The following is a 21,271-nucleotide window of genomic DNA, read 5'->3' on the forward strand; positions in this document are numbered from 1 at the left end:
TCTGTGGTGCCATCTTTGCGCACCTTTATGTCTAGGACACCTAGATAATTGTAAGTACCTACTTAGATATTTTATAGTGTTATAAGCAGCTCGTTAACCTTGTAATGTAGTAATTAAATTGTTTTTAAACAATATAATTATGAATAATCAATAAAATTATAGGCGATAAATATACTACTTATAATAAAATACAAGATGATTACATTAAGTGGCAGTATCATCCCGCAATAGCGATCTACTTCGATTGTACTGCCTAATCGAATGACGACAGAACAGCGATGCAACTATCGCACTCGCTGTATCACGCTCGATCGGGGACCGTTACGTGAAAACGTCGAGCGCGCGAGACGAAGCGAGCGGGCCGAGGGAGCGACGGCGACGCCCGAGCGCGGCCGAATGCCGAGTGCCGAGACGACGACACACGAGCGGGGGACGCGGGGGTGCGCCACTTATCGCCGCGAGCTGGCAACGCCGCGCGGGGTGGGAGCGCCCCGCGCCGCATCCACTCACCGTCGCCGGCTCGCCAGTGTTACCTTTGGCGGCCGAACACGCGGTTGCTCGCCGTCAGTGACGTTGCCGTCGACTCTCGCGAACGCACGTCAATAATGTTTCGGTGATTTCAAAGTCGGACTTTCGTGTAGACGATAACCGTATTCAGGACCCTTATCAAATACCGGAATACAGTGGAAAAAAAAGATCTCATCACACAGGATTTGGATTGTTTATAAAGTTCTGTGATTTGCGACTTTTGTGGATTTTGAACAACAAAACAGTGCAGTGAACTACCAAAAGGATTGCATTTATGTGATAACATTGGATTTTGGAGAGAAAAACTGAGTGATTCCTCAAAGGATTTGTGCCCCGTGACAGTGCTAATTCAAGTAAATAAAAAGTGTTTTTTTAAGTTTTGCGTGGTGTTTATAGAAGTTTTACAAGTTAATAAAAATCGTTATACGTTATAAAAATCATTATTAAAAATATTTAATCAAGTAAATAATATTTGTCAACGAATAAAATTACAAAACTTGTCTAAAGCTGAACTATAGACACACACCACCTGTCGTAAAATAGAGCGCACGTTGGATTTTGCCACAGCTGATCGACTGACGGGACTCACGAGCGAAGCGTTCATCGTGGCGTACACAGAAAAGGGTTGAAATTGAAATTCGAAGAGAAACACGAATGGATTTTTTTTCAAGTGCAAAAAAAATTAAGAAAGAAATTATATGTATCGATCCGATAATCCATTAAAAACGTGGGAAAATTCACCGATAATTTTCAGTGAGCATCCATCGGAATAACTGAATAAAGGTTTATGAATTATGTAAAGTGCCACGACTCGATGAACGTTTCGATTGTTGACGTGCTGGCTGGAGCGAAATTTACGGCGCTTAGCGCGATAAAAAAAAAAGTACGCCTGACACGTACGCTATTGGGGCGTTCAGCAAATTTTCGGTCGAAGATTTACATCAATATGTCTTCAGAAATTTTTAATTTGAAGATTTTCGACATTTAACCTGGCTTAAAAACCGAGGGTTGAATGGGGAGTGAGAATTCGAGCTACAACGAGGTGCATCGTGTTTCAGAGGGTGTCCCTTGGCCGACAGGACGGCGAACTCCACTGGCTCGGTCGGCTACGCGGGTTACGCCAGCGTTGGGGCCGCTGTGGACAAGCACAACCCTCTGCAAGCGAATATAGGATACAGGGTCAACGCCCCTAGGTGAGTGAAGCCTTTTTGGTGCCTGGATTAATGGACATGAGTGTACGAAGGTATTAAATACGGATATTTTTTAACTATCCACTTGGTGATATAAAGCTTATCAAAATCTAGAAAAAAGTTCGTAAACGTGATACCTTTATCTACTCGTGCATTACGTATGTTATTGATCTAGAGATCGATCCACCAAAGCTGACGTGAATTAAATTAACGATGCAAAATGACAATAGTGAATGACGTCTTGCCATGTCAACCTGATAAGCATTTTGACAGATTTTGACGTACACGCAGATACTTTTTGTCACTTATTAGACCAATTCACGGCACCTTCGGTGAACCTCCACTCGTACATTTAAACGTAAACATTAGTTCTATTAGATTTTTTTTATCTTCAAACATATAGTAATTTAAAATTTCCCGCCTAAGTTACGCCTGACAGTTTATATTTGCAATGAAACGTCGATAAACAATTACGAGTTGACAACCCACGACTTCAGAAAAGTCAGTAACTACGATGTAATATTTTGCAATGATACTGGCCGTGAAGAAACCAGGAAGATACCAAGACAAACATCATTATTCTAGTAGTTAGAATACGTTTTTTCTTCTCGTCTAACAGATTATTATACACAAATATGCAGAGGACGCGCGTCTTCGCTTTATCAGTTACCAAAACTTCACACTTACCTACCTACCAACTTGTTTTTATCTTATCCGGAACAACTTTGTTTACATTTCCAACAAAATGCTGAAACGTGACTCGCTTACCTGTGCCACCTTATCGTAGTTAACAAGCAATAAAATCGAAAATATACAGTCTACGTAAATTTCTCAACTGCCAGTGTAGACATGTTAAAATAATAAATCACTAAATGTCACCAACGCAAAAAACACCTACCAATTAAGAAAGCTTGTTTAAATCATTTAAGGCTCGACAAATGAAATGACGATTGGCTTAAATGTATACACAAGCAAAGTGTGACATTGTGGTCCGCGCATCGTTGCAATTATAAATAAAATGTATGCTCTTCCATTCACACTCTCAAAAGCCGAGAGCACACTAACACGAGCGGGACACTCACACCAGCGTCCTCACGCACACAGTGACGGCTCACTCACACAGACGGGCGCTGGGAATGCACGCGGGGCGGTGCGGTGACTGCACTTGGCGCTTACAATAAACACAAACAAACAAAACGTTATAAACTAGCAAAACAATAAAACATAACCGAACACTTCGCATACCTACTTAAAGCCAACTCATAAATTACTCAAGATAAAATTTTATACTTTTAAATTTCTGTAAATTAAAATAAATAATTAAAGTTACTCACCTAATAAAATATTCGTGATTATTATCACCACAATTTTTCTATTTCAAAAAAATCGAGCAGGTGCTAAGTCGTTCAACGGCTTTGTTTTGTAGTCACCTTTACAAACGACATATTGTTGATGGCTGCCTGCCTCTATACAAAACCAATAAGTAAATAATAATAAGCGACCTGGCAACGAGATTGTGTGAACAGCGAACAGGAAGTCTACATTAAGGGTAGCAAAATTGTGAGACATTTTAACTGAATTTTGTGCGTTCATTAACGGCATTTTTTTATAATAAATAATATTTAAATGATGAACTTTCTTTGATAGTTTTACGTTAACGAGATTTGAATCATGATTTGTAGCGGTTCGTAAGTGATCGTGGGAAAAAACGTCAGTCCACAACGGGCGAGGCGTTGGGGGCGGATGCGTGCACTGTATCCAACATCTAATTGAAAAAGGACCTAAGAGTGTACGAGATTCATACAACCTTATCACTCCTGTCTTATAGATGTTGGGAATGCTAAGCACCACGTGCCCAATAGAGTCGAACGGATTCCTTTGTACAGTTTTTTTTTTTTCGATCATTTGATTCCTCAACAGCCATGACAAGAAAAGAAAGACGGTAGATGTGGGTATGCATCTGTGTGAACTATGGATACATAGACAGTATTGTGTGTCGACAAAACAATACATACATAATTAGGATTACATAATATACTGAGTCTCTGAGCTATGCTAATAAGTAAATAATTTAAACTCTGTAGAAGGCATTTGCGATATACTACAATAGGCCTGTTGCAAGTAACAAAGAATCATGGAAATAATGGTTTCAAAGAAACATATATGTTAATATGATTCTAAAAAATGGCCTAATCTCCGTATAAACTGAAGGATTATTAAGATATTCAATAAAATAAAAGTGCAAAATTCTCCAATCGGCCATTATTACTGAAACGCCAATCAGAAGCGTTCCAAACAGTGACGTCATCAATCCATAACATATTTCTTAGAGCAACATAGACAACCTCATTGACCGAAATCTATACGTCCTCACCAAAGAGTTCGAAAGGTGCAAAAAAAAAATTATTTCGCCACTAAACATTTATTACGTACAATAAATATTATTACACGATATAAAATAGATATCTATTTGTTATTATTTAAATAAAATGCTAAATAATACGATATTTCAACAACAAACTTTTTTAATTATTTGGCTGAATGGAACTATCATTGCCTTGTTGGCTGTCGTAATTAGAAAAAATGAAAAATTAAAAAGTAAAACCGGCGCGTGGCGATTTTCACTCAAAATTTACATGTATCTAAATAATTCATCCTAAACTGCAACCGTGTGAGAGTTTTTATGTAAAATGAGTTATTGTGATAAATTGTTGTAATGTATTTATCATCCCTAATCGTAATATATGGTGCTGAATTAACAATATCATTCGGATTCAAGGGAAATTCGTAACTGTAAGTATGTAAACAATGTCTACCACCCTACCACCAACTAAATAATGACGTCACAAATGGCATGCGAGGCGTTTTCGCGCGAAGTTTAAACTAGCTATAATAAAATGCAATTATCTATGTTAAATCTTATGAGTATAGCTGAAATATTGTGTTTTTCGGAACCAATACAAGTGTACCGACAATAATAAAAGGGATTTCAAAATTTGTCATCAGGCCTATTGACTAGATAACAAGAAGTCAAAATACCAATTTTCCGGTAATTCGATGTTTCGGTGTAATATCATCAGAAACAAACAAATTATTATCAGCGTCGTCGTAATAAAGCCCCATATTGACGTGACCGGGCCCACTTACCCCAAGCGGGCTACGGCCCGACCCTTCGCTTATTGTACCGTATTTACCCCGGAACGCTCCTCCATTTATAACCCTCGGAATCCGCTCCTTGAAGCATGATTCATTCTCTCCCGAGTCCCCGACCCGGCTTCAATTGACGAGAATGAGACAGAAATGAAATATCCTTTCCAAAAATGGCACATACAGATATCATCGAATGATTTGTCATTGTCAAAAATTACTTGATATTTTTTATATAAAAGAAAGCGGTATTACTAGTTTATTGATATCTGAACTTCATATTTCCTATTAGTTACGTGTAATGAACGAAAAACGAGGAGCATAATTAATTTAGAATTACCGTACGTTGTTTGTAAACAACATGACTCGTCCAACTGCAAGCTATGTTGTTACAATGAAATGTTTGAAGATAAAAAGCCAATCATAAAATTTGTTTAAACAGTAATTGAACCTTAACTCAGACTGTCGCATTTGTTCAATACGTCAATAGTTAATGCCAGCAATGTGCGCGCAAGCCACAATGTGAAGTGGTATTTAACAGGGGTGACCAACTGGCGTCGAAACGGGGGCTCGCCACGACTTCACGCCGCGCCATGATAGTAATCTATACGCAGCTCACAATTAATGCCTTATTTAACACTCCACTTCTAATAAAAATCATGTTACATGAATGAAAACCGTAACTTGTTACATGAGTGATAACAGTGTTAATAATTGTAAGTTTGCAATTACAGAGAAACTGCAATAAATGACTAAACAATGTCAACCTTTTATAATATTTTCAAGCAATTGAATTCAATACGTGATTATCGCCACTGCCAATTAACTAGGAATCCGACACGTCTGCGCAACGATCTAAAATTAACTGCAGCCTATGTATCAAAATACCTACGCGTTACTCACACATCTCTCAATACTATGCCAAACACCTTCTAGTTTCTCGAAATAGCGACATAGCCACTCCTTCATATTGATTTATCTGAACTAAACGGCTCGTGTGTCGAAGAACAGTTCACCAGCGTTAACGAAATACTGCCAGCTAATAAATATCTCACAAAGCTCCAGTTAAATTCAAGTCCCTCGGAGTACATTTAAACCAGACGGATCGTCACAACGCTCTTGCGAAACGGTTATAAAAAAATGAGTTCCAAGAATTGTCTCAAAAGAAATGCCCGAGACGACCGAGCCGCTCGCATTCAAGATCCCAAATATTTTGAGCAGACCGTAAGTGATTATTCGGATGTGGTACCATTTAACAAAAAGTGCACCAGGATACAGAACTGAACACGTATTTTTTTGTCGGCTACACATTTTGGTCGGCAAAAGAAAAAAGCCAGACAAAACTATAAAAAGAAGTGTAAGGTCGAGCCGAGTTTACCTAAGGAAGGACCCTTGTAAATCATCTACAGCCTCGATGAATAGACCCAACGACTTGAGCGCTGTTGACTCGTGTGTTTATTGGTTGTCGCTCATTCCAATGACGCTACTAAGTATCCGTTAAGCTATTTACAAGAATACTTAAGTAGGAGTTGTGGATAACCAACAAAGGCTTGCGGCGATTTATAGTCGACGAAATGACTTCTTTAGTAACTGATAAACTCATCCCGTCAACTTTAACACTTCACAACTGAAACAAACGAAAATATCATGTTTGACATGACAGCTTGACGATTTCGGTACATACTCGGTTTACTTACGTGTGTGTGTTTGCGTATTCATTAGAATAATTTTATAATAGCAACACAAAGAGGCAATATTGTTGTGCACTACTACACAGAGATGCGGTGTAACAATGGGCAGCCCGCGCGAGTGTTTGTCGTGCATTTGTCGAGAATTATTAGGAAGGGCTCCGGGAAGGCTCGGGAATTCGCCCCAAAAGCAGTTCACATGAATCGAGCTCCCACTCCGGCGCTATACAAAAAATCAAACACATCCCGAGAGAAACACAGGGGTAACAACGCGTCACTATACGTCCATATTGATTTTTTCTCTCATTGTTCGTAAAATAATAAAATCTCGGCATGTATTAAAAAAAGATCTTACGTCAATAGGATTTGGGTTGAATATTGAATCTAAGTTTATTAATAATCGAAGCGTTAACGTGTGGAATGTTCGGCTCTGCAAGGCCGCTTGCAATAGAAACTACTCATATCGTGAGTGAAATAAAGTTAGCTGGACCGATTTCACATTTTAATAAGTACCTATGCGCGTTCTTGGCGCTGTTTTGTTGCTTTTAAAGTAATATTTGTAGACTAAATTCTATATAAGGAATACCTAAATAATGAATATAATCACACCTCAAATATGTAATTTAATATTGTAATTTGCAAACGATTATAGCATGTATTATTTACTAGATTATTTTTTTTGTACATTTTTGACGATCTTAATATGTATTCATCTTTATATTCGGTTGTAATAAAAACATGTAATACTTATTGAGAAATAAATGAATCTAAATCTAAATCTATATAAAGTTTTCAACTACCATTAAGTACCTTACCAAAATTATAAGAATCTCTGACTTATCGATTTTTAACTTTGTCTTACGTTTATTATTTTGTTTATCAGCAGCTATGGGTGCGCCGGCGGTTCGGGCGCGATGAGCGGCGGGGGCGAGAACGCGCAGTTCGGCGCCACCGCCGCAATGGTCGCCGCGGCCACCACGGCCGCGATGCAGGACTCGCAGCCATTCTCGCAGGTAACAAAACACCCTTCGCCTAATATAAATCAAATCACACACATCCACAAAGACCTCTTCACGTTTTTTGTTCATCTTCTGCTAGATATTAAAGAAATGTTAATCAATTTCAGATGCAAAACATGACTATGGGCAACCCCCAATATAATGCGATGAACGGCTATGGTCAACAGCGCAGCCACAACCCCGGCATGACCGGGATGGGCATGGGCGGCAACGGTGGCATGAACGGCATGACCGGCATGGGCCAAATGGGTAACGCCGGCATGAACGGCATGAACCCTATGGCACAAATGGCCAATATGGGCATGCACGCTAATATGATGTCCTCGCAAATGGGACCTGGGCAGATGGCCGGTTCGGCGAAGATGGGGCCCCAGTATCAGAGGCGGCATACGCCATATCCCCAGGGGCCGATGCTTATGAATCAGCGCAAGCAGCAGTACATGGGTGGTCAACCTACATTTGGGCCTGGACAATATCCCGCGGGATATGGAGGACGGCCGGGCTTCCAAGGCCAATATCCCCCTCAACAACCCCTGGGACCGAGTGGGAATTTTGCAGCAGGAATGAGAGGAGGCATGAGGCAGACGACGCCCCCTTACTCTAACCAAGGGCAATATTTTAACGGTGGCGTTCCTAATCAATTTCCGCAGCACCAGGGTGGCAACAGCCAGTATGGTCAATACAGCGGTCAATTTGCGCAGGAAGTTGCGATGAGAACTAACATGAGTTATCAGCACAGTCCTGTCCCTGGGAACCCCACGCCTCCTTTAACGCCGGCCAGCAGTATGCCGCCATACATAAGTCCGAACTCGGCTGGTGAAGGAAAGCCCCACTTTAACGAGCTCAAACAACCTATGGGCATGCAAAGTACGTATCTGAATTATATATTTATATACAGTTTTATGTCGCTTTGGTTCAAATTTTGAAAACTTGTACTAATGCAGTTATTTTCCTTTTCAGATGACGAGCTCCGGTTAACATTCCCTGTAAGAGATGGTATTATATTACCACCGTTTAGATTAGAACATAATTTAGCAGTTAGCAATCATGTATTCCAATTAAAAGCCACGGTCCATTCAACGTTAATATGGAGGTAAATATCATTCGCATTTCATTTCTTCTACCATTTCAACATAATAATTTGAGAAAAAATCCTGACATCAATGTTTCCATTTCAGATCGGATCTTGAGTTACAACTAAAATGCTTCCACCACGAAGACAGGCAGATGAACACGAACTGGCCGGCGAGTGTCCAAGTCTCGGTCAACGCAACGCCTTTAGTTATAGATAGAGGAGAGAACAAAACATCACACAAACCGCTGTACCTGAAAGAAGTTTGCCAGCCTGGCAGAAACACGATACAGATAACCGTGTCCGCCTGCTGTTGTGTAAGTGTCTTCATTATTGAAAACCGAGCAAACATTTGCCTTTAATTCTTGAAACACTTGTGCCAATACGGTCCAAGTCATAACAGTATCTATTCAACTCACGTCCATCCATGTCTTGCAAATAATTTGGGACGGGTAATCATTTGGGATTCTTTTTTTCAGTCACATCTGTTCGTATTACAATTAGTCCACCGGCCTAGTGTCAGGAGTGTCCTGCAAGGACTACTACGGAAACGGTTGCTGACAGCCGACCACTGCATCGCCAAAATCAAGATGAACTTCAACCAATCGCCAGCAAATAGCAATAACGTCTCCAACAATCCGAATGACAGGGACAGCGTAGAACAAACGGCTTTAAAAGTCTCGCTAAAATGCCCAATAACGTTCAAGAAAATAACGCTGCCTGCGCGAGGACATGAATGTAAACACATACAGTGTTTCGATCTGGAATCTTATCTACAACTCAACTGTGAAAGAGGGTCGTGGAGATGTCCTGTGTGCAAGTAAGTTGCAACAAATTCATACTTTAGTACTTTTCTTTATACCTGCAACTTCATAAATTTAATTGACAAGTAATATTCACGACATAGTTGCCTTGTAATATAACCTGATTTAATTATACTTCCAGTAAACCAGCGCAATTAGAAGGCCTAGAGGTTGACCAGTACATGTGGGGAATCCTGAATACGGCAAACAATTCAGACGTTGATGAGGTCACCATTGATGCTGGAGCAAATTGGAAGCCAGCGAAAAATCCTGCTAATGCTGGAATAAAGGTAAGAAATCATTCCAATTCCCGTGCTGATATACTTAAGAACCCTTCAATATAATATTAAATTACCTACCTAGTCTATTAGACATGTAGAGATGTCTAATACTCATGTTTTGCTCTCAGGATGAAGATAGCAATGACAACAGCGTCGGCAAGCGAGGCAAAGCGGTGTCGCCGGGTTCAATGAACATGCCCACAATGAACAACTGGGACCAAGCATTATCGCCGTACCTACCTCCAGACATGAACACGATCGCTAGCGGCTCCATGATCTCCACCTACAACCAGAGCACGCAGAACCGGAATGCCAACGGCAATCCGAATTACGACTTCGGCATGAGCAATGGCCCTGGAAGTAACGAGTTTGCTGGCAACGGTCCGCTGTCGCATTTGAACGATAGCGTGAATTCGCTGGATCCTTTGAATGCGATGGAAAAAAGTCTGAATGATCAGGTTTGTATTGTTGAGGTATTTCTTCGTTTAGTTTTGACACATACCTAAATGATTCACAGTAAGTCGACAGACATCTCTTATTCGATAAAATTACGTTTTCTCCTTGACTTAGAATCAGTGGCACTTAACACTCTTTTTCATCTGGCAAGTACTGATAAGTACAACAGACTTGACACCGCTTTTTTGGGCAGTTATTTTCAAAGTAGGATAGTAAAAGAAGAGAACATAAAGTAACCTTTCCATAACTCGACAGATGCCGCACACACCACACACGCCACATACGCCGGGCTCAGCGCACACGCCGGGCGGAGGCGGCGGAGCGCACACGCCTGGCTCCTCACACACGCCGGGCCCGCCGTCCGTCGGCCACCACTCCCTCACCGACGTGGACATACCGTCGGACCTAAACTTCGACCCCGCGGCGGTCATCGACGGCGAGGGCACGGAAAATCTCAATGTAAGTTACACAATCTCATTTATGTCTGGTCTAGCGAGCGACACAGCGCGGTTGATTATGCGAAGTAATCTGTGTGACAAACGACAACAGAACAAAAAAGTAGAGTATTGCGTAGCGGTACTGGGTATTGTTTAGCCAGGACAAATTCTTCCAGTTAATAGAAGTAACACAACAATGAGCATTATAAAACTTAATCTTACAGGCGTCGGTTAGATAGCATCGTTATTGGCTTATTAGCGCCTAGCAAGACCTTAGAAAAAATGACTGGCTATTTTAGACGAGCATTAACCTATCTGTTTTCCACTTATTATTGCAATTATTGTATGTAAAGAGACGAGCTAGAAAGTGCAACGTGATGCTCTCTTTCCAGCTATTGCCGGAGACGAGCGTGGACCCGATGGAGCTGCTGTCGTACCTGGACGCGCCGGCGCTCGGCGAGCTGCTCGCCACGCCGCCGTCCTCGTCGTCCTCCGCCGGCTCGCACCCTCCCCGCGTGCCTTCCTCCGACGACCTCCTGGCACTCTTCGAGTAAACACAAGACACTGGAACGCACCGAGCACAAATACTGATCTAACGGGAGCACTGGGGAATAAACGCTTACGTTCTTTGCTAAAAAGGCAGATAGAGCGCCATTTTTAGCGAGGGATGTCAGTGAATGTTGATTGTTACCTGTAACGAGAAGGAAAATGCAATTGGACTGTAACCTCGCTAGATCCTACCGTGGTAAACAATTTGATTGTGACACCATAAGATACCGAATTCGATGACATGCGTTGTTGAAATTGGGTGTTGAGTGTAGGTGACTTATCCTAATGTAGCAATTGTGTTTTCTACCAGAAATTGTATACTATTAGAATAAGAAAGTGCAGCTCGTTAAAACAGGACTAGTGTTTGGTGGCAGCCTAGTGTGGCGTTGATTCTACTCGCATTCAAGCCAGCGAAGCCCGACATTGTGATACTAGATTTTAGTCCTTTCTCCATTCGTGAAGATGTTGTATGTCGCAAAACGTTAAGTCAATTTGCTCATCGCATTGCGAAGATTGCTAGACTATTTAGGAATTAATTTAGTTTCTAGTAGGTATGCAATAATATTTGATGAACAGCATATTGGAAGCGTTGACTGGAGTTGCAATATCCAACATAATCACCACGGTAGCATCGGTTGTTGAAACAATGATGCTGGAGATCGTTTAGTATATAGGTAAAGTATGTGAGGCGAGGCGTGGCCATAGACACTTCGGTGTTTGAATGTATTATAGTTCCTCGCACCGCCGCACAATCGGTGGCGCATTTGAGCTCCTTATATTCTAAACTCTAGCATAAACTGTAACACAAATTTTCATTAATACTTAATTCAACTTATTCGATGCGACATACATAATTGTAATCGTAAGAGTTTATCATTTGTGGATAGTTGAGGGTGTAAATAGGAGAGTTACGTGCTAGCTGTTTTGGTCTGGGGGGCATGTACATATAGCGTTAGTTCACTCCGCTGAGAGGCATTCTGAATCTTATAGTTCCTATCGGATGCGGGCGAACTATAACGTTCAATTGCCATTTACTGTAAAGTATTCCTTGAAGTTTTTCGCATATTCTGCATTTTTTAAACGATAAGATAATATGATAGGATTCGTGAGTATAGTGCTACTCGCTTATTGGGTGATATATGAGTTGTTTGAAATCAACAAATAAATGGTAACAAATTAGTTACAAAACTATATTGTAAATGTGAGTGCAAAAATGAACTCTGTTAAATTATTTTGCGTTATGTGAATCGAAGAATGATAGAAATATATTTTAATTTCTATATAAATTGAACTGTATTATTTGTAAATATGAATCTAGTTAAGAATATTATATTACCTAGTTATACTTAGAACATGGCAGATACTTATATGACGGCCAGTTTAGTATAGTATTACTAAATTTTAAAAATCTACACATGGTTTTACATGTACATACGAAATACCATATGTATAAAAGTTAACAAGCGTTCAGAGTGCAAATTACTACACGTGCCTTCAGTGTGACACCCCAAGGCATCCTCGCACCGACACGACACCGTGCTGTGCTCTGACACGCGCCCACACACATGCAAACACCTCCCAACATGGCATCCCGGCCAACACCTTAGTCATGTTCAGATCTGTGCTCATCTAAGTTTTATGCAACCCCCTTGACGACTTCAACTTAGCAATATACTTGTATCTAAATAGAGAAGCAATAATGAATTTTAATGACATTCTAAATGGTGTTGTCAAATTGTATAGTTTTATTATATAGAAAGTTGTATTGAATGATAAAATTGAGATGAGCATGGTTGACAAGATCGTGTTTCACATATTTTCAAATGTTTAGTTGTGCTTGGGCGCAGTGGCGGCCCGGGCCTCAATTAACGCGAAATTTCTAAATGGAATTAAGTTCCCATAAAATATTCAAGTACTCCATAATTAATTTAGATGTCAATTTTCAGAGATAACTTACTATTAGTAAATTTTTGATGAGACAGTTAATAAATATCTTAGAGTTTATATGTAAATCTGTCAATCCTTTCACTAACTTATGTAAAAATTGGTGATTTGCGCATCTTTACTTCATGCTATGAATATGGACGCCTCTTAGAGTTAGTCATCTATTACGGAAAACAATAAAATTAGTGTTATATACACAGCTGTGGTCAACTACTCACACACACACAGAAGCTCTTTTAAACTTAATTGTAACATGAAATCTTAATAGTAATTGATGAGAGCAAAATTTTGATGGTCATGTTGTATGGCTAGTTGATCACCGCTTTGACAATTAATGCATACTTTTAAGGGACCTTCAATTCCAGTTAGCTAGTTCTATTTATTGTAGTGAATACTGCGGTTGGGTGGATCATCACAAGGATTTTTGTGAGACCAAATAGCACTTTTTTTACACATTTACCTATTTTAAGTGATTAAATAACGAATTTGTTTGTATAAAATGGAAAATATCACAAAAAATGTATAGCATATCACATTTAAAAAGGCAAGAAACCGGTTGAGTGATCCACCCTAGCAAGTGAACTATTACAATATATTTTGTTGAATATTATAATGAACAGCTGTGGAGTAGTAGATTTTGTGCTCTTGTACAAATGTAAGATGCAACATTTGGAAATAAGTGAAAGAAGATTTCTAAATAAGGTATTATGCAACCCATGACTCCGAGTTCATGCAAAGCCAAACTGTACTGTAGTTAATACATTTTGAATTTAATGTAAACATTTTAGGAATCAGATCGAACCCACTGAAATTCATTTTGAAATGTGTAAAATGAAAAACATAACATTTTTATGTTATTGAAAATAAAATGAATCTAAAAATTATGGTTGATTTTTATTTAACTGCAATTTACCTTTTAAGGACTGTGGACCAAAAGATTAATGCAGTAAGTACCTGCATTAATCAAGATAAAGATTTCCGATTCTAACTAGTCGACTGATAAGCCTATTCGTTGAAGCTGTATTGTTTTCGAAAGCACACACAAACCCATGGACAGTAAGCACTGCATGAATGTTGATATCTTTAGAAAAGTTAGCCAAACATTAGTAGTACTGGTAGTACTTACGTGATCTTCCTTTGCATAGTAATGTAAATAAATAACACTACCTATGTTTTACACTGAATATCCGATCATCACAATATATGAATATATATCGATCTAAATCACAAAGAAAAATAAAAACATTAAAAAAAACTGGTAGAATAAACTGACTGTTGACTTGACATTTGACACTGAATGAATGAATAGAAAACACGTTATATTGGTACCACTGTCAAAAAAAATAAAAGTGTCATCACACGAATCATAAATGAAAATTATTTCATTCGCTACTCGACAAGAGATGGCGCTGTCAACTCAATATGAATTTGAAATTGGTAGATTAAGTACTATAAGCAGGCGTGGCTCACTCCGCTATTTCGTCGCGTTGCAACAGGTAGCTACAAGTACATCCGTCCCATACCAATTTTGGTGGCTAGCCATAAGCCGCGCGTGGCGCTGTCGCCACCTAACGGTCATATCTGTCCTAATCGTAACAGACGCGTTTTGTTAGAGACTGAATCTTCTGTACCTAATACTATTATTCTGTGCTATAAGTAGTAATCAGACGTAAAATCTCACACCCTTGCCATTTGGAAGAAATCTCTTTTTAACGATAAGACCAATGTGGACTAAAAAGTGTTTGTAATTTGTAATAACCTGGTAATTAGGTAGGTACTTAATATGTGTTTTACATTATATCAAAACTTAAAAATCATTTCGTAGTGCGTCGACCTTTCATTTAAATAATAAGAACACAAGACACGGGAAAAAGGAAAAACCTGTCTTATAATTAGTATCTCGAATTCACCATAACGCGCTCCAAGACAATTTCTGAGAAATATATAAGACCCCAGTCCTACTGCAGAACCCTTAACCAGCAAGTTATTACCTGGGCTATTTATAAACAAAATAAAACAGAGCCTAAAGATACTATAGTTCTCTAAAAGCAATACACCGAGCTAACTTTGCTTGTACGACGAACATACGACGAAAGTATGCGTATGCGTAGACCGTTAATGTTGCCAGTATTTAAATACACATGTCAAACTGAGAGCCAAGCCACAGAATAATTAATAGTACTACCGTACAGAAAGGAAACTTCCTACAAAAACGAAGTTTGACAGCGGTTCAGGGTCGAATCATGCTGTCCCTTTCTAATATATGACACTATCCCTTTCGGCTATTTAGGGTTGTCAAAAATCAAGTGATTATCTTATCTGTGGTCGTGCACGCAAAAGGAAGTCAACCCTAATAATTGCTCGGAGCAATGCTGTAGGGCTACCGCCAATACCGAAAATCGTCAATTGCGGGCATTTTTCTCTGTCACTCTAATTACGCCTTCATTGGAGTAAAAGAGTAAGATCCCCGCAATTTGCGAATTTCGGTTTTCGCGGTAGCCCCTCTGAGCCGAGCGGAGCCGAGTTTGACCGAAGTCAGGAGTTTCGCACCCCTGGCCAAGCCAAAGTAGGTACACCGAGGCCCAAAATTACTTGACCGCTTTATGAATGAATTCATTTATTTTATACTGTGTCCATGCAATTTTGCATGTAAGAGTAACGGTACACCATATTTACCTACATGAAAATATATCTAACTATGAAGCGCCCTCCAGACTATGCGCGTGAATCGCGGGCGAAGCCGCGAACGCGAGTGTGGCGTCGATTTCGCAGATTGTTCACGCCTTCGCGCCTTGTTCTCCGTTTTTTGTCGGTATTTCGGCCCGCGTCAAAGGAGACGCGAAGCGCGAACTTGCAAGACTCCACATTACACACTATTTTGGCTCTTCTGTGGCAAGATAATTATACGAGTATTATGATTATATTATATTAAGCAGCTATATTTTACGGTTTCACAAGAAAACAAAATGGAAAAACAGCAAAATCACGTATGATGCCATAGATAACTAACAGTTAAACTCGATCAGCTAATGCTTTTCCGCCATCTTGTCGCAAACCAAACTGCGAAATCGTCGTGAAGTGTGCGAGTGTGGAGTCATACGTCAACTTCACGATATGTTCGCTCCGCGACGTCGCGGCGCGATTCACGCACATAGTCTGGAGGGGGCTTGAGATTGAGAACTTACTGATTTTACTAGTTTGTCTCTTTTTATTTGGTTTCCTCATATTCGAAATAAAAAGTAGTGTTTGACTCTGGTGACAGGCACCGTTTGAAATGAGTGTCATTCATCCCTCGGTTAACAATCTTCTAGTGTCTCTGTAGTGTAAGGGTGTTTCGCGGTAGGCCATGTGATTGACCTAGTGACGCATGATGTATCATTGATGATGTCAATGAGGTTTGCTTACTGTATGTGCTAGTGGTGTCACCTACGCAGAGCTTTGCCTAATATTCCCTATTGTCGCGTTTTTGCAGATTCATCTTTCATTATCCAGACCAAAGAGAATTTAGACTAGAGGAATATTGTCAAAGTAAATTATACAAGTCAGTACATTTACTGCCATCTTTGTGTCGAAAGATAGCAGTAAAAATGTAGTGACTACCTAATTTACTTTGACAATATTCCTCTATTTCAAATTCTCTTTGTCCAGACTCTACCATGCGTGCGCGCGCAGCGTCCCTGGTGCGCCGGGTACGCCGCCGCAGTCCCAACAGCATTCTGCGAATGATAGCGGACAGGGTTGACTGTCTAAAATAAAATATGTGTCCGTGGTGACACGATATAAAAACATTCATTTATTATGCTATAAGTATGTTGTCACATTCTAGTCGTTCTGCAGTGATTTCCATGAAAACAGCATGTATAATGCAACTTTTAATGGAACAATCCTGAATAAAGGCAGAAATTATAACAATCAAAAACTCAGTAGGGCTACCGCCAATACCGAAAATCGTCAATTGCGGGCATTTTTCTCTGTCACTCTAATTACGCCTTCATTGGAGTAAAAGAGTAAGATCCCCGCAATTTGCGAATTTCGGTTTTCGCGGTAGCCCCTCAGCTTGTCTCTTTTCGATATCATTACATTTATTCCAGATCTTCGCGGAATATAATGTACTGGCAACACTTCACACGCGCACGCGCAGCGATTGAAGCCTTCACGCACACACGCACACAAGCCGAAGTAAACACGTGCACTATAGCATAGATAGACAGTCGATTAGTGGACGGGTCTGAGGCAGGTATCGCGCGGCGCCTTGTCTTACCGGTCAAACGACAACGATCGAACGAAACGCCTCCATAATAACGAACAATTGTATATGTAAATAAACTATGCTATGATATTTTAAGAACTTACAGTGTCGTGTGTGTTACAATTAAACAGGTACGTCTATTTTGTAGTAAATATCTCAAGTGCATAGCGGTATCACAAAACCAGAATTCTGGTTTGGATGCAGTCGCCAAAAGTATGTAGTTTGGTTATTAGTTTTAACTGTACATGAATATTACTTTATTTCTATAAGACGTTAGAAAATTATTTGGAATTCGTCTATGTGAAATGGTGAGTCAGTGGTGTTTTGGGTTTTAACTTTATGTGCCCATGTTTTTCAAACAGGTTGTGTTGTAGAGGTGAACTTTCTTTGACGCTTATCCATATAAGTACCTATAAGTATTACTTATAATTAGTAACATTATTACTACTTAGCAATAATTTGGCCATTCATTATTAACCATTAAATGTTAATAACCAGAAATCACTTTTGGTAGAAGAGCCGGCCGCAAAATTTCTAACCGACTTGATACCACGATGAAATGCACAATGGTTTCCCAGAAAAGTTATGCTAAGTCCGAATTCGATAGTCTGCCACGGCGGAACTTGCCGAAAGTACGAAAAAGAAGGCCACTTCCGGTGCGAAAAAAGGGGCTGATTTAACCCATCTGATACCGAGATAGTAGTTATGGCAGCAGTTAGAAATTTACATGTAGACACAGAAAAGCGAAGTCTGCCACTATTTTTTTTGCCGGAAGTGCTTGGCAGACGCTCTCAAAGGTGACCATCGGGACCTCTAAATTAACCCATCTGATACCACCATGAAACCAATGCCAGTCGGTAGGTATGAACTCTCATGTCAGGAATATATAAGTCTGCCAAGGCTTTTCCTGCCGAAACACCATGGCAGACGAGATTATGTAAGCAAGGTCGCCATCGGTTACCCTACACTAACCCATCTGATACCACCATGAAACCAATTCCATTCGGTAGGTATGAACCCCCATTTTAGGAATATATAAGTCTGCCAAGGTTTTTCCTGCCGAAACACCTTGGCAGACGAGATTATAAGCAAGATGACCATCGGTTACCGTACACTAACCCATCTGATACCGCCATGAAACCAATTCCAGTCGGTAGGTATGAACCCTCATTTCATGAATATATAAGTCTGCCAAGGCTTTTCCTGCCGAAACACCTTGGCAGACGAGATTATGTTAGCAAGGTGTACATCAGTTACCCTACATTAACCCATCTGACACCTCCATGAAACCAATTCAGTCGGTAGGTATGAACCCTCATTTCGGAATTTTTTAAGTCTGCCAAGGCCTTTCCTGCCGAAACTCCTTGACAGACGAGATTATGTAAGCAACATCCGCATCCGTGGGACCGGTATACGTGATTACTGTAGGCTTATTTATTACTTTATGCTTTTACATATTTGTATATTATTATGTTATTAATGAAATATATTTATAATTTATTAAACCTATACCTAATACATTGGGAATTCATTACCTGCTTACGGCAGTAGTAGGGAGTAGTGGGTGAGTTCTGGCTCACTTAGCCAGGCCAACAGTCCCTCCCCCTTTTTTTCCCTTGTTGAGGCCCTGCAACCTTACCTTGAACCCAACCTAATGTCATTGTAGCTCGAATCTAACCTAATCTATTTTTATTGCTTTTAGAAAATATTCTAATAACAATTATCTACTTTTGCAAAGTTAAATGTTGAATTCTTTATTTCGCAAAATGGAATTTTAATGTGACTATAATGTATGTGCAATCTACTTAGAAACTGGGTTTAGAAATATAAAAACACACATTTTATATAGGATAATAAGTTTATTCAAGTAATATTCTGAACATATGAGATATAGTAACATCATTACTTATTCTGTGTACAGTGGAGAAAACATGCAAGTTGACATTTTTCGTTTTAAAATAAAGATAAACTAAACAGTATTTGCCACAAACCGATGTAAAAAAAACTTTGCAGTTGTTGATTACAATACCATATCTTAAGGCCCCAGTACACAATGGGCCATCGCCGGCCATTCCAAGGGCCGCATTTATGCGTTAGAGGGAGCAAATGATATTGCTATCTCATTCTACCGCATGGCTGCGTCCCTTGGAGTGGCCGGCAATGGCCCATTGTGTACTGGGGCCTTTACAATTTCTCTCCATGAACATTTTATGATACCTTCCGGTTTTCGCCCGAATGAATTAAAATATTCACCAACACCATTGACATCAATATAAATGGCTATCCGATGTCAGCCAGGTTTAAAATCCGGATCTAAATTGATAATAAGCAATTTAAACAGGTGAACAGGTAGCTGAACAAACATTGGCATTTTGTTGGCTGCAAATACATTCGATTCCACGCCTATATTCATTTTACTCATATAGTGTTACACAGAACTCATTTGCTGTCAAGAATTACCGACAATTGTCGTGTTTCTTGTGACAATTGTCATTAGCTCCGCAAAATAAGTACTTAGTATTTGGCGATATAATGGAGTTTTTATTTTATTAACATGTTGGTGGCTAACAAGCACACCGCCCGTCTGATGGTAAGCGGTTACCGTAGCCTATGGAGGCCTGTAACGTCAGTACCAACTGTGATGTCGACAAGTGTCGCACCTGCCACCGTAGTGAAATAGAGGCCAGGCCCCAATTTCACATCGGTGACAGGTGCGACGAATTGTAAAATCACTATCGCTGACGTCACAGGCATCCATGGGCTACGATTACCACTTACCATCGGGCGGGCCGTATTCCTGTTTGCCACCATCATTGTATTATTTAAAAAAAAACTTTATTATATCGGAAAAAAACAGATATTTCTCCTGTGAAGTTTCTGACAATTGTCAAAGATCTAGAAGAATTGTAGGTAATTCTTGACAGGTAATGAGTTATGTCGGAATTTCGTGACAATTGCAGTGTTTCTGTGACAATTGTCATAAACTTAGCAAGAGAAATATCTGTTTTTTTTCCGATATCATAAAGTTTTTTTTTAATAATACAATGATGGTGGCAAACAGGAATACGGCCCGCCCGATGGTAAGCGGTAACCGTAGTTCATGGATGCCTGTGACGTCAGCAACAGTGATTTTACAATTCGTCGCACCTGTCACGTTGGTGAAACAGGGCCAGGAGTTAAGTCAAAAGCTAGTAAACAGTAATCTCCTCCATAGTCCTCTCTAACTTTCAGGCAGTTTTATTAACTTCTTATGGTATCAATGTGGAGTATAAATAGTCTACTATACATATATCCCAAAAACTTTAACGTTTACGTTTTTAAATACAGGGTGACCTTAGCCATTGGACAAACCCTGAAATCCCACATAGGGTTACTTCTCAGAAATGCTCTAACGGTAATTTCTTTTTAATTAGAACAAAAGATAAAACATTAAATTATCAAACAAAAGTTAATTCCAATAATCGACAACAAAAAGAAACATACTGTATTAATCATTGGCAGTGCTTTTGACAATTTGTTTGAAAATGTGCGGCAATGATGACATTTGTCAAAAGTCAGAATCTTATTAATGTCATAAATAAAAAAGATAATCAAAACGGTCGAAGAAAGTTTTAATTAATTTAATTTAATGTAATAATTTAATAATTAATAATTAATCTTATTTAAAGCTGCAACACGACTGATTAATTGACATGATTGTTCTCCCAGAAGGAGGTTCGTGGGGTGTTAGACTTTGGTACGGTCGTATAGAGGGCGGTCTCGTGACTTCAGAAAATTCCGACTTTTGGCCTACCGCTTCCGGTCAGAAAAATGTTCGACGGCCCGGCCAAACGGTGGGAGGTAGGTGGGGGGTGCTCGACCAAATGTCATAGAGGACCCTGGCAGTTTTTGACGCCGCCATTTTTTTT

The 21,271-nt window shown here is 39.7% G+C and overlaps 2 protein-coding genes across 3 annotated transcripts in view; both read left to right on the forward strand.

The window, feature by feature from the left end:
- The first annotated feature begins 510 nt into the window (after positions 1-510).
- LOC134792137 (zinc finger MIZ domain-containing protein 1) lies at positions 511-13,998 on the forward strand. 2 transcript variants are annotated; one of them, XM_063763350.1, is made up of 11 exons: positions 511-881; positions 1,587-1,721; positions 7,437-7,566; positions 7,680-8,439; positions 8,533-8,665; positions 8,751-8,961; positions 9,124-9,464; positions 9,590-9,737; positions 9,857-10,186; positions 10,440-10,643; positions 11,014-13,998. In XM_063763350.1, the coding sequence occupies exons 3-11, from the start codon at positions 7,468-7,470 to the stop codon at positions 11,173-11,175; spliced, it is 2,388 nt and encodes a 795-aa protein (XP_063619420.1). In that variant the 5' UTR covers positions 511-881; positions 1,587-1,721; positions 7,437-7,467; the 3' UTR covers positions 11,176-13,998. The 2 variants fall into 2 exon arrangements, with proteins under 2 accessions (XP_063619420.1, XP_063619421.1); XM_063763351.1 differs by having other exon boundaries at positions 7,440-7,566.
- Positions 13,999-17,336: 3,338 nt separating this feature from the next.
- The window catches only part of LOC134792154 (uncharacterized), a 187,951-nt gene continuing 184,016 nt past the window's right edge, over positions 17,337-21,271 (forward strand). The window contains exon 1 of the mRNA XM_063763375.1: positions 17,337-17,494. The gene's annotated coding sequence lies outside the window, so the exon portion shown is untranslated. The remainder of the gene's footprint in view (positions 17,495-21,271) is intronic.

This window comes from Cydia splendana, chromosome 7, assembly GCF_910591565.1.
Source record: "Cydia splendana chromosome 7, ilCydSple1.2, whole genome shotgun sequence".
Classification (NCBI taxonomy): Eukaryota; Metazoa; Arthropoda; class Insecta; order Lepidoptera; family Tortricidae; genus Cydia; species Cydia splendana.